We start from the raw sequence: 13,783 nt of genomic DNA, 5'->3' as shown, positions 1-13,783 counted from the left end.
ACAGTTTTACTTCTTTTTTTTTTTTCTTTTCAAAATGGATGTTGGGGTTTTTTTTTTCCTTGCCTAATTGTACTGGTTAGAACTTCCAGTACTGTGTTGAGTAGAATTGATAAGAACAGAGACGTCTTGTCTTGTTCCTGATTTTTAGGGGCAGAGCATTCAATATGTCACCAATGAAGTATGATAGTTGTAGTTAATTTTTTTTATGGAAGCCCCTTCTTAGGGCAAGGAAGTTTTCTTCTTTTCCTAGTTTCCTGAGCTTTTTTTTTTTTTTTAAGATTTCATTTATTTTTTGACAGAGAGAGAGGGAACACGAGTAGGGGGAGTGGGAGAGGGAGAAGCAGGGGGCCAGATGCGGGGCTTGATCCCAGGACCCTGGGATCATGACCTGAGCCGAAGGCAGACGCTTAAGGACTGAGCCACCCAGGCGCCCCTGCTGAGTTTTTATCAGGAAGGGATGTAGGGTTTTGTCAGATACTTCTTCATTTACTGAGATGATCATATGGTTTTTCTTTTCTGTTTTGTTGAAATGGTGAATTATGTTGACAGACTTCAAATATTTAACCAACTTTGTACTCCTGGGATAAACTCCTTTTGGTCATGGTTATATTCTTTTTATATGTATATAAATTTTTATTTTTAATTTTTGTATTTTTAATTTTTTTGAGTTCAGTTTACTAAAATTTTGTTTAGAACTTGTGTTCATGAGGGATGAACACCTGTAGCGTTCTTTTGTTTTTTTGTCGTGTTCTTCTGTATCATCATTGTCGTATTTTGAAGAGTAATGCTGACCTCATAAAATGAGTGAAAATGCTTCCCATCTTCTGGAAGAATTGGTATTACTCTTTTTTTTAAAAGTCTGGTCAAATTTACCAGTGTAGCCCTCTAGGGCCTGGGAGTTTCTTTGTGGGAAGGTAATCAGTAAAGTCTGATATTAGCACTTTGTGTATTCACTCTTTATTTTTCTGATCACCCTGGTTAGATATTTATCAATTGTATTGATCTCGGAGAATCAGCTTTTGATTTCTGTTACTTTTTTGTTTTCTGTTTCATTAGTTCCTGCTCTTTTATTCTTCCTTCTGGCTTACTTTGAATTTAATTTTCTGTTTTAAAAATTTATTTTTTGGAGCACCTAGGTTCACAGCAAAATTGAGCAGAAGGTATAGGGATTTCCATAAACCTTTTTTCTTCTCCCTAGTTTTAAGTTTTTATTTAAATTCCAGTTAACATACAGTGTAATATTAGTTTCAGGCGTACAGTATAGTGATTCAACACTTCCATACATCACCCTGTGCTCATCCCAAGTGTGGTCCTTAATCCCCATCACCTATTTCACTCATTCCCCCACCCACCTCCACTCTAATGACCATCAGTTTGTTCTCTGTAGTTAAGGGTCAGTTTCTTGGTTTGCCCCCCCCCCCCTTTTTTTTAACCTACGCTTGGTTTTTGGTTTTTTTGCTTGTTTCTTAAATTCCACATATGAGTGAAATCATATGGTATTTGTCTTTCTCCAGCTAATTTATTTCACTTAGCATAATACTCTCTAGGTTGGTTTTGTGTGTGTGTGTGTGTGTGTGTGTGTGTGTGTGTGTGTGTGTAATACTCTAGTTTCTTAAGGTGAAAGTACAAAAATCATTATTTTGAGGCCTTTCTACTTTTCCAGTACAGGTCTTTTAGTACTATAAATTTCTCTGTAAATACAGCTTTTGCTAAGGCTCCACGGAAGAGGATCCTTTCTTTCCTGTCAGTCATACAAAGCCTTTCTGACATTGTCATTTTTTCTGTCTGCTAAAATAAGAACTGTAAAGATATGTCTGCAGGGATAAAGGATAAAGTTTAAACTCACAACTCCATTTCATATGCATTTTCCATACTTATACTAAGTGGGGAAGGAAGATGCCACTTATTTTGGTTCCAGAATATAGCTTTTTGACAAAGTCGTCTTACTGATTACTTACTACAAGCAATACTTTCTTTTCAGTGAAAAAAGCACCTATCCAGTTAATGCTCTCTAGTTAATATTAATAATGGAAAGGAAATATTAATAATGTAAGGAAAACTAGTTACATTTGAGAATCGCTGAAGCAGTATCTCCGTTTGCCTCAAAGCCTCTCACTTGTGCAGTTGGCACACCACGTTGCCCTTACTATACATTTGTTTCTGAATAGCAAGTATATTACATTAAATCATACCTTTGAATTTCAACCATTATGCAGAAACCTGCCTTAACTCAATTTTGGATAGTCTTTTAGTGCTAGTATCAGAAACTATGTTAAGTACTTTGCATGGAGTAGCTTAATGATGCACTAAAACCTGTGAGGTCTAAGTGTTTTTATTCACATTTTACAGATAAGGAAACAGATTTGGAAAGTAACCAGTCGAAGGTCCCACAAATTAGTAGTATAGTTGGAGCTTCAACCTCATCTCCAGTGACTTTAAGCATGTTGTACACCTTTCTTCTATATCCATATAATGGCCATGGAATGATAGGGTTTTGAGCATCTTGATTCAGAATATGGCTTGATGAGTTGACCAAACTAAGATAAGTGAATAGTAGTTAAGAAAATAAGTTCCTTCAGACATGTTGTTACTCTAAAAATCTGAACTTTGCTTAAGAAAGATGGGCAAATACTGAATTGGAGGCAGTATGAGTTTAGATCTCACTTGTTACTAAGCCACAGTAAAAAGTTAGTTAACTTCTTTTAGCTTCAGACTTTTCATTTATTAAATGGAGATTTTCTCCTTTTAGGTTGGCTTAAAGATGAGAGCTTATGTGTCTAGCACAGTACCAAACCCATAGTGGCTGGTTGTATTGGTTATTGTTAGAATCTTCTCAATGAATGAAAACTTTTTTTGAGGCCTTGAGTTCATTCTCTAACATGACCCACTCCCCATCCATCACCAAGATTAAGTCCTGTTCTTCTGATAAGTATTTGTACAGCATTGAGTTCCTTTCCTTTATAGCAGTTATATTTTGACATTGTTTAATTATGTGATTATTTGATTAATATCTGCCTCCCCACACAAGATGGTTAGCTCCCTGCAATCAGAAGCCACGTCTGATTTTGTTCACCTTTGTCTGTGTGCACAGTGCCTGCCATATAGCAGGGCTTTAGTAAATGTTAAGTGAAGGAAATGATTCTTAGTATAATGATGTCTGCTTCCTTCGAAGTCATGATGCTTTTCCTTGAATTTCAATACATGTCCTGTGATCAGCATAAACTCTCAGTATGTGAACTTACAGTCTTCTGTGGCCACATCTTGACTTTATGCTGACTGAACTCCTTAGAAATAGAGCACAGTAACGTATTTCATGACAGTTAGCATTATTGTCTTTTGTCTTTAGTTTGACTAGTCATGATTGAATTACCTTCGTACAATGTGTGTGCTACTGTGCAGAATTTAATTTCAACTTCTTGTTTACTTATTTCACTTCGCAGAAAATGCAATTGTTTCATGAAACTCTTACGCCTTAAGAAGGGGAAAATACTGGGTATTTCATGTCCCATCTTCAGTCTACCATCCATCTAAATATCATTTTCATTTGGCTTCTCTTATAAGGGGGAAGATGTCAACCGGACACTAGAAGGTGGAAGGAAGCCTCTTCATTATGCAGCAGACTGTGGGCAGCTTGAAATCCTGGAATTTCTGCTGCTGAAAGGAGCAGATATTAATGTATGTAAAGAACATTCTCATTTTAGAAAAAAATCCTGTTGTATGCCTTGGGTAATTATTTTCTACAGACTTGTAAAATAAGAATATAGTCTGAAATTATACCAAATTTCCTGTAACTTAGAAATATATAACTGGATTTTTTTTTTTAAATAAGCAGCACAGACTTTTTTTTTTTTTTTTAAGATTTTTATTTAGTTTTTTGACAGAGACACAGCAAGAGAGGGAACGCAAGCAGGGGGAGTGGAGAGGGAGAAGCAGGCTTCCGGTAGAGCAGGGAGCCTGATGCAGGGCTCGATCCCAGGACACTGGGATCATGACCTGAGCCGAAGGCAGATGCTTAACGACTGAGCCACCCAGGCACCCCAACAGACTTTTTAAAACTAACTATAGGTAACAAATTGCTGTCGTGCAGTGGAGGATAGGACTCTGCAGTGATAGGATAAATGCAAACTGCAGTTTTGGAGAAAGGTCAATAGGCAGAAGGTCAGACAGGAGCAGTCATCTCCTGCCTCTTGCCTTTTATAGCTTTTCAGAGTTTTGGACAAATGTTTAAGTAACCATGACAGCAAATGCGATCCACTTTACACATTTCAGGGGACACCATGTCACCTGGCCCCATTGTGGCAGTCTTTTACCTCTTCAGCGGCTAATTTGTACCCACCTCTTCCCTTCCTGGACCTCACTGGCATTCCTACAATAGTGAGGAACTTGGGGCTCAAAGAGGTTAAATAGTACAGTAAGTGGCGGAGTCAAGGTCTGAGCTGAGGTCAAAGCCCTGCGCCCTCTACTTCACTGCACTGATACCCAAGGAGATACGGCTTATGGATTTGGGTCTTGGCAGCTCTCTAAATGGCAGGAAACTTGAGTAGGGAAACATTGATAATTCTGTAAATAAATCTAGAAAGAAGGGAGAAATGAAAAATAAAGTGGTTTTTTATCTCATTATTTCATAGGCTCCAGATAAACATCATATTACCCCTCTTCTGTCTGCTGTCTATGAAGGGCATGTTTCCTGTGTGAAATTGCTTCTGTCAAAGGTGAGGTCAACTGCTAATTTTTAAGTTTTTATTTAAAATTCCACTTAGTTGATATACAGTGTAATATTAGCTTCAAGTGTACAATATAGCAATTCAACACTTGCATACAGTACCCGGTGCTCATTGCAACAAGTGCGCTCCTTCATCCCCATCACTATTTCCCCCATCCCCCCCACTCTCCTCCCTTCTAGTAACCCATCAGTTTGTTCTCTGTAGTTAAGATTGTCTGTTTCTTGGTTTGCCTCTTTTTTCCCCCCTTTGCTCGTTTTAGTTTTGTTTCTTAAATTCCACAAATGAGTGAAATCATATGGTATTTGTCTTTCTCTGACTCATTGCACTTAGCATAATACTCTCTAACACCATCTATATTGTTGCAAATGGCAAGATTTAATTCTTTTTATGGCTGAGTAATATTCCTGTGTGTGTGTGTGTGTCTTCCTTATCCATTCTTCAGTTGATGGACACTTGGGCTATTTCCATAATTCGGCTATTACAGATAATGCCACTGTAAACATCGGGGTGTATCACTTTGAATTAAGTATTTTTGTATTCTTTGGGTAGATACCTAGTAGTGCAATTGCTGAATCATAGGGTAGTTGTATTTTTAACTTTTGAGGAACCTCCATATGGTTTTCTAGAGTGGCTATACCAGTTTGCATTCCCACTAACAGTGTGCAAGGATTCCCATTTCTCCACATCCTCGCCAACACCTGTTGTTCCTTGTGTTGTTTTTTTTAGCCATTCTGACAGGTGTGAGGTGATATCATTATAATTTTGATTTGCATTTCCCTGATGAAAAGATGTTTAACATTACCCATCATGTGTCTGTTGGCCATCTGGATGTCGTCTTTGGAAAAATGTCAGCTCATGGTCTCTTCCCATTTTTAGTCAGATTATTCGTTTTTGGGGTTTTAAGTTTTATAAGTTCTTTATATATTTTGGATACTGACTGATATTTATCAGTTAAGTCATTTGCAGATATCTTCTCCCATTCTGTAGGCTGCCTTTTAGTTTTGTTGATGGTTTCCTTTGCTGTGCAGAAGCTTTTTATTTTAATGTAGTCCCAATAGTTTATTTTTGCTTCTGTTTCCCTTGTGTCAGGAGACATATCTAGAAAGTTGCTATGGCCAATGTCAAAGAAATTACTGCCTGTGTTCTCTTTTAGGATTTTTATGGTTTCAGGTCTCACATTTAGGTCTTTCATCCCTTTTGAATTGATTTGTGTGTATGGTATAATAAAGTGGTCCAGTTTCTTTTGCATGTTACTGTCCAGTTTTCCCAACACCGTTTGTTGAAGACACTGTCTTTTTCCCATTGGATATTCTCTCTTGCTTTGTTGAAGATTAATTGACCATATAGTTGTGGGTTCATTTCTGGGTTTTCTGTTCTGTTCCATCAATCTGTGTGTCTATTTTTGGGCCGGTACCATACTGTTTTGGTTATTACAGCTTTGTAATATAACTTGAAGTCTGGAATTGTGGATGCCTCCAGCTTTGTTTTTCTTTTTCAGTGTTTCTTTGGCTAATTGGGGTCTTTCGTGGTTCCATACAATTTTTAGGATTCTTTGTTATAGCTCTGTGAATAATGCTGTTGGTACTTTGATAGGGATTGCATTGAATGGGTAGATTGCTTTGGGTAGTATAGACATTTCAACAATATCTGTCCTTCCAATCCATGAGCATGGGATGTTTTGCCATTTCTTTGTGTCATCTTAGGTTTCTTTCATCAGTTTTATAGCTTTCAGAGTACAGGTCTTTCACCTCTTCTGTTAGATTTATTCCTAGGCGTCCTATTATTTTTTTGATACTCAAATTGCTAATTTTTATTGTTTTTTCCATTGTTTAAGCTAAGTATTTGGTCAGTTAAATTGTGCGTGGCATCAGGGACAGAAAACTAGAGGCAATATTTAAAATTGAGGTCTAGACCAAGTGTTATTCCAAATAGCTGGTCCACAAACTGTTACCAGTTCATGATGGGTAAGGAGCTTGGGCTAGACTCTAAATCAGTCAAGTCTCCTTCATCAAGAATATCTTGCTATGAAAAAAGTTAGCTGAACTAAGCACTTAGTGACGTAGATATCTTAGTGACGTAGATATACTTAGTGACGTAGATAGCTGAACTAAGCACTTAGCTGAACTAAGCACTTAGTGACGTAGATATACTTAGTGACGTAGATAATGTCCTGGACTACTAATGGTGCCAGGTTCACAGACCATACTTTGAGTAGCCCTAGTATGAAATGTGTAAGCTTCATTTTCTGTAGTACATACCGAGTGAGATTATTAGGGGCTGTTTGCTGTAAATAAGGGCCCTCCAAGTCATCTGGTGTCTTGATATGCTTGGGGTCCTGGTAAGTTTGGAATTGCCTAGTGTTAACTCTTAGATGGAGTTCAAATTCCAGTCTCAACAAACCAGTCAGTTGCAATCATTCTAGCTGTATTAGATGGAACCTGCAAATGATGGAAGACAAGAAATCTTTATAAAACAAGGCACCAATATTAATCCCAAGCTTATCATTTCACGGCATACTCTAGAAGATGCTGTTTATAGCATTTCACTTGGGATTTTAAAATAAGTCCTGCCAAAGGAAGAAAGATACAGAAATTAAATGAGTAAATGTATATAAAGCATTTTGCCACAGTACCTGACACATAAATGATCAATAAATAGCTCTTATTTTAACTAAGACTGAAGAGGATTTAATGCTTCTTGGATTTAGAAAAAATTAGGAAAGAAGGTTGGCACGTTTGTTTCTTAACTCTTTATTGATAATTTTTTTAAAGATTGAAACTGTTCTGAAAGCAGTTAGTTCAGGTTCTCAAAAACTGGGTTTTTTCCCCATAGCTGCATGTTAAACACCATTACTGAATTTCTTTAAGTGTATGGTTGTCACTGGTTTGGGGTTGGGTTTTTATTTTGGGAGAGGGGGTATAAATCAACAGTAATTTTTAGATACTATACATTATACTGATATGAATGATGTGGTTCTTCCAAAGCCAAAACAAATGAAAATATTATTCTTGGCCACTGTAGTGGACCCAGAATCTGTGGTAGGATGTGCTCACAAAGATTTCTAGTCACTCTGTCTTACTCCTCCCCCACACCCATGAAAAGATTTTTTTTAAAGCTGACAGCTTCCGGAAGTCTTCCTTTTATCACTACTGTGTGTTTCCACTTGCCCCACCTGCCTTTGAGTCTGCCAAAATGCAAGTCTTGGTGGCTGACTCCCTTGCTATGGGAAGCTCAGAATAAAAAAGCCTTTTTTTCTCCTCAAAAAAAAAAAGTACCTTCGAAAACTACTGGATCATTTCATCCCTGGGAGAATATTTTTGCTTACCATATTAAAAACTGGTTGTCACAGGCTACAAGTATTGATTTACAGTTTGTTAAAGATTTATGTAATTCCAGTATTTTATTAGTTAGAATTCTTTATATTGCATGTAACTAAACCCAGCTCAGATAGGCTTAAACAGTAAAAAGATCTTGTTGACTCACATAACTACAGTTGAGGCACACCGCCTGACCCTGTGCTTAAGCCACATTACCAGGATCTGATTTCTCTTCGCTACTCAGCTCTCTTCCTCAGCATGGACTTAATTCCCCTGGCCTCAACCTGTCTGCTAAGTATATAGTAAAAGAAACAGTAATAATACCGTCTTATATATTTGAAAATTACTGAGTAAATCTTAAAAGTTCTCATCACAACAAAAAAACTGTGAGGAGGCGATAGATGTTAACTTTATTGTGGTAATCATTTTGCAATATATGCATGTATCAAATCATAAACTAATACAAATTTTATGTCAATAAGTCAGAATAAAAGATAAAACAAGATTTGTTCCTCCCCCTTTGTCTCTCTTTCCCTGATATTATTCTACCCATCTGTTTTGGTCTCTGAAAATAAAAACCTAATAAAAACCTAATTAAAAAAGCTAAAAAGGGATCCTTTTTAGCTTAGGCTCTGATCATTAAATGAGATGCTCCTAAGCATGCTCTTTCTTTTTAGCCATATCTCAAGGCTCTGTATATCTCAAGGCTCTGTATTTCTTTCTGATAAGCCTCGTTTTCCTCACAGGACAAAGCAGTTATTGTTACGCTAGAGAAGTCCCAAATCATCGTTGGTATTCCTTATTTCCAAAGCATGATGCTCCAGGTCATTGAGACATGACTGTAAGATTCCATTGTTAAAGAATCTTCTGCCTTGATCTGCATGTACATTAGGTCCTAATAGATTTTCTTAGATGGGTCTCTGTAATTATATACACTGTTGCTACATTATTGATTGTAAGTTGAGTTGTTTGACTTTTAACTAGCTTATTTTTTCTTTTATTTGTGTCTGAGCCTTGATTTTGGAAGCTAAGTGACATTCAGAGATGGCTCTGTTAATGGCAGATCAATTGTACCCATGCAGAGCTGTTATTTTAGATGAAAGGGTTTTTTTAACCTTTTTGAAAGTGGCATAGTAAAATTTAGTTCTGTTTTTTTCAAAATTACTTTGATTTTTTATTATTGCATAAGCTTCTTTAATGGATACCCTATAGTTTTGTTAGCCAAATATTTTTTTTGGAAATTGATTGTGCTCTTTCAAAAATCCTTAGTTGCTAAAATAAGGCTGTTCCAGAGCACTTTGTTACAATCAATGTCTGTATTATGAAATCTGGTTCTGCCTTTTATCAAAAGTTTGAATCCTTATGGATTATTATGAATTTATTTACCAAATTGACATTTTTAATATATTATCCAGCTGGTATAGCATTAGTATAGGAAAAAAGCCAAAGTAAACAAAGTTAAAAACTCAGTATGATTACAACTAATGGGGGTAAAAAGAAAAACCACAAAAACAAAAGAAAGAGGGTAACTAGAATATTCAGAATCAAACTATGTGATACGCTAGATCACTTACTGGCCAAGTTTTTGTTTTTGTTTCCAATTTCATGCAATGGAAGATGAAGTTTATGACACAAGTGGGAATTAAAAACATTATTTCATCTGTGGAGAACATAATATGTACTAAGCACTTTGTTTATATTATCTCCTTTAATTTCTGTCAACCCAAATACATAGGTATAATCGTCTTCATATTATGGATAAGGAAACCATTTGGCTCAGGGAGGTTAAGTATCTACCAAACGTCAAAGAAAATATAATGAAATTATGACTCATAAGTCCATGTTCTTTCCCTAGCAGAATTATAGTCAGGGACAGTTATGAGAAATGAAACACGTTTATTTCTGTAGGTAAAAGTTATTTGGCCTGATTTTTTTATTTTTGAGCTAGTAATTTTTTTAAAAAGATGAATACATGTGGAACTTCCACTTCAAGATTGAGGTATGAACACATGCCATGGTATCCCCTTTCTGCCCTCCTATGACAGAAAAGTGGTTTTTAAAATGAATGAATCAATACTTGCTCTGAAATATAAGAAGCGGTTCATTAGAGAAGAAATTATAATGAATCCTGAGACACAGAAAGCAGAGGGGATGGGGTTGAAGAAGAAAACATTCCCCAAAATGAGCAAAAGAGTTTTGTTAGAAAACGTAGGAGCTGATCCAAGGCTGCTCCAAGCCCAGAAGTGGTCAGCACCCTGAGTAACAAACAAGTGAAGATTTGGATGCACTTCAGGAAGAAACAAATTAAACCCAAAGAGAAAAACTGAGATGCAAGAAGGATCATAATCAAGAAATGAGTATGTGAATAAATCTAAATGAATATTAAAATACAAAACAAACACTAAAGTAAAAAAAAATAAACTACTATAGAATTGTTAAATAACAACCTATAAGATGAAAAGAAGTACATGAAAAACATTATGTAAAACTGGGGAGAAGAGACAAGGGAAAGGACACACGTGAAACAGGTTAAAATGCAGGCTCAAGAAGCATCCTGGGAAATGTAGCAGCAGCAGAGGAAGAAGCCCAAGCAAGAGTGTGAAACCGACTTCTGATAGAGAAGTGGCAACCAAACAGCACAGCAGTCAATAAAATCGATGTCAGCCTGTTTTAATCAAAGCAAAACAGACCATTTAAGTATATATCGTCTTGAATTGTAATTTTCTCAGTTGAATAAGGTTTTCTGTTTGGTTGGTTTTTTGCCCTAAAAAATCTCAACCAGGAAATTTCAGGAATAAAAGGGATATTTAAAAGGTGATACAAAATATCCTCCCGTCCAGAGGTTGGCACACATTTTCTTACAGGGTCATGTATGACTTTCACTGGAGCTCTAACGCTGCCATGGACAAACTAGAACAAGTACTGAAATCTGTATGGAATCACAGAAAACCTGAATAGCCAAGGCAGTCTTGAGAAAGAACAAAACTGGAGGCATCACAACTCCTGATTTCAAGATATATACTACAAAGCTATAATGAAACAGTATGTCAGAAATACATACATTCTGTTCAGTGCAATGGAATAGAGCCCAGAAACAAACCCATGCTTAATATGGTCAGTAAATCTATGACCAAGGAGGCAAGAATATACAATGAGGAAAAGAAAGTCTTTAATAAATGATGACAAGAAAACTGCACAATTACCTGGACCACTTTTACATCAAGTGCAAAAAATAAACTCCTACAACTCAACACCAAAAACACCCAAATAATCAAATAGACATTTTCCCAAAGAACACATATAGATGGCCAAGAGGCACATGAAAGGATGCTCAACATTACTAATCATTAGAGAAAGTAAATCAAAGCCACAATGAGATAAGAATACCTTATACCAGTCAGAATGGCTAGTATCAAAAAGATAAGGAATAACAAGTGTTGTCAAGGACATGGAAAAAAATAACTGTTGCGCACTGTTGGTGGGAATGTAAATCGATACAGGCATTGTAGAAAACAGTATGGAGGTTTCTTAGAAAAATTAAAAACAGAAATACCATACAATCCAATAATTCCACTACTGGGTATTTACCCAGAGAAGAGTAAAACACTAATACGGAAAGGTATGTGCACTTCCATGTTTACTGCAGCATTACTTAGAATAGCCAAGATATGGAAGCAGTCTAGTGTCCATAGATAGATGAAATACACACACACACGTGTGCACACTATGGAATATTACTCAGCCATAAAAAGGAAAGAAATCTTGCCATTTGCAACAACATGGACAGATCTAGAGGGTATAATGGTAAGTGAAATCAGAGAAAGACAAATACCGTATGATTCCACTTATGTGGAATCTAAGAAGCAAAACAAAAAGCATAAACAGACCCATAATTACACAGAACAAACTGATGGTTGTCAGAGGGGACGGGGTAGGAGGATGGGCAAAATGGGTGAAGGGGAATCGGAGTACAGGCTTCCAGTTAGGAACGTATACGTCATGGGGATGAAAGGTACAGCAAAGGAATATAGTCAGTGGCATTGTGATAGGGTTGTATGGTGACAGATGGTAGCTACACTTGCAGTGAGCAAACCATGACGTATAGAGTTGTCCGATAACTGTTGTGTACCTGAAACTCATGGAACATTGTGTGTCAACTATAATTTTAAAAAGCTGCCATAGACGTACAGAAATGACAAGCATGGCTGCATTCCAGTAAAACTTTACTTACAGAAACAAGCATCTGGGTCATAGTTTGCAGATTCCTCTTCTAGCTCATGAATAGTTTGAAATTTATAGCACACATCATCTTAAAACTCTAACCCTCAGTGGGAAAATGATCTTTCCTAAGTGATGCAAGTTGAGAATGTATCTTATCATTCTGGATGCTTTTATTCACCTGTGCTAATGCTTGCTTGTTGAAAAGTTTTATTGTCAATTAATGCAGCCAAACAAGAGCTTATAGGACAGTGATCTGGAATTTTCATTGTTTATTACTGAACTGATCCCTAAAATCTCATCTGCCTGAATAATAGCATCGTTTCATGAACACATTACTTAGAGTTAATCACGAAATGATACTCTTGAATTATATTATTAGCCAGTGGACTCTCATAAGTCCAAATTTCATTTCTTTTTCACAGCTACATGTATTTTGGTATACGTATAATTTGTTTTAAATCTAGTTTGTCTGTTGAAGATACAGTTCTTTGAAAGTTTGCCTGTAGCATTAATACACTATCATGTTAGACATTTCCTATATTGTTAGGATATGTATTATCTAACTTAAATCAACATTTTTATATGAATACTAAAATTCCTTATAATTTATGTAATGCCTTATAATTTATATAATTGATAATTTGATTTTAAGAAGTATCCTTGTTTCCTAATCCTAAGAAAAACCACTTCTAAATAAACCAGTGTGGGAAAAAGGGAAATATTTAAATGTTTACTTCTACTCCTCTTTTAAAGATGTTACGTTTGCTATAATTTAGAATGTGGACAAGGTAAAACTGTGTCATCCACTCTGGTGTGTGTTCATATTCTGTCCCTATATAAGTACATACTGCTATTAAAAATGACCACTCAACTTCCTGTGAGAATGAGAATTCTTTTAAATAAATAGAAAAAGTTGGTACTCTAGCATGTGAGAATTAAAATCTTGTGAATTGAAAATTTAATCCAAGTTTTAAAACATGCTAATTACTGTTTTCCTAGATTAACGAACCTCCAGCATACTTCAATTGTTATTATACATGGTCATTTGTTATTAGTGGTGTTTAGCACATTAGGCTGTATCTGAGACGAAGAAATCCAAAGAAACTTGGGCTTTTTTTGTTTTCCATTGTTTCTCTGCTTCACTGTGTCAAAGAAGTTCCCTCCTTAGCAAGTCTACTATAACCGTGTGACAAATAGGGGACCGCTGATTGTGCAGCACTAATTATGGTGACTCCTAGCTGTTTCAGACAACTCTACGTTGCCTGCTCCTGTTTGAGTAGGATAATGTGAGATACCTTCCTTTTATAAAAAGGAAGTGAAACTACTAATGTTTTATGTACAATTGCTCTAAAGAGTAAAAAATACTAAACAGTTTAAGAAAATTTAGAAGACCATCTTAATAACATTGATGTTTTTGCTAAATATATATATATATTTTAAAGATTTTATTTATTTATTTGACAGAGAGAGAGACAGCGAGAGAGGGAACACAAGCAGGGGGAGTGGGAGAGGGAGAGGGAG

General features: G+C 36.1%; 1 protein-coding gene across 2 annotated transcripts in view; it reads left to right on the top strand.

Moving 5' to 3' along the window:
• The window catches only part of MTPN (myotrophin), an 80,530-nt gene that overhangs the window by 29,580 nt on the left and 37,167 nt on the right, over window positions 1-13,783 (top strand). For both annotated transcript variants that reach the window (XR_013442890.1, XM_036100704.2), the window contains exons 2-3: window positions 3,562-3,675; window positions 4,629-4,712. Coding sequence is in view for 1 of the 2 variants with exons in the window: in XM_036100704.2 (XP_035956597.1) it covers window positions 3,562-3,675; window positions 4,629-4,712 (198 nt within the window). In the remaining variant the exon portion in view is untranslated. The remainder of the gene's footprint in view (window positions 1-3,561; window positions 3,676-4,628; window positions 4,713-13,783) is intronic.

This window comes from Halichoerus grypus, chromosome 12 (genome assembly GCF_964656455.1).
Source record: "Halichoerus grypus chromosome 12, mHalGry1.hap1.1, whole genome shotgun sequence".
Taxonomy (NCBI): domain Eukaryota; kingdom Metazoa; phylum Chordata; class Mammalia; order Carnivora; family Phocidae; genus Halichoerus; species Halichoerus grypus.
This window is presented reverse-complemented; position numbering and strand designations above follow the sequence as displayed.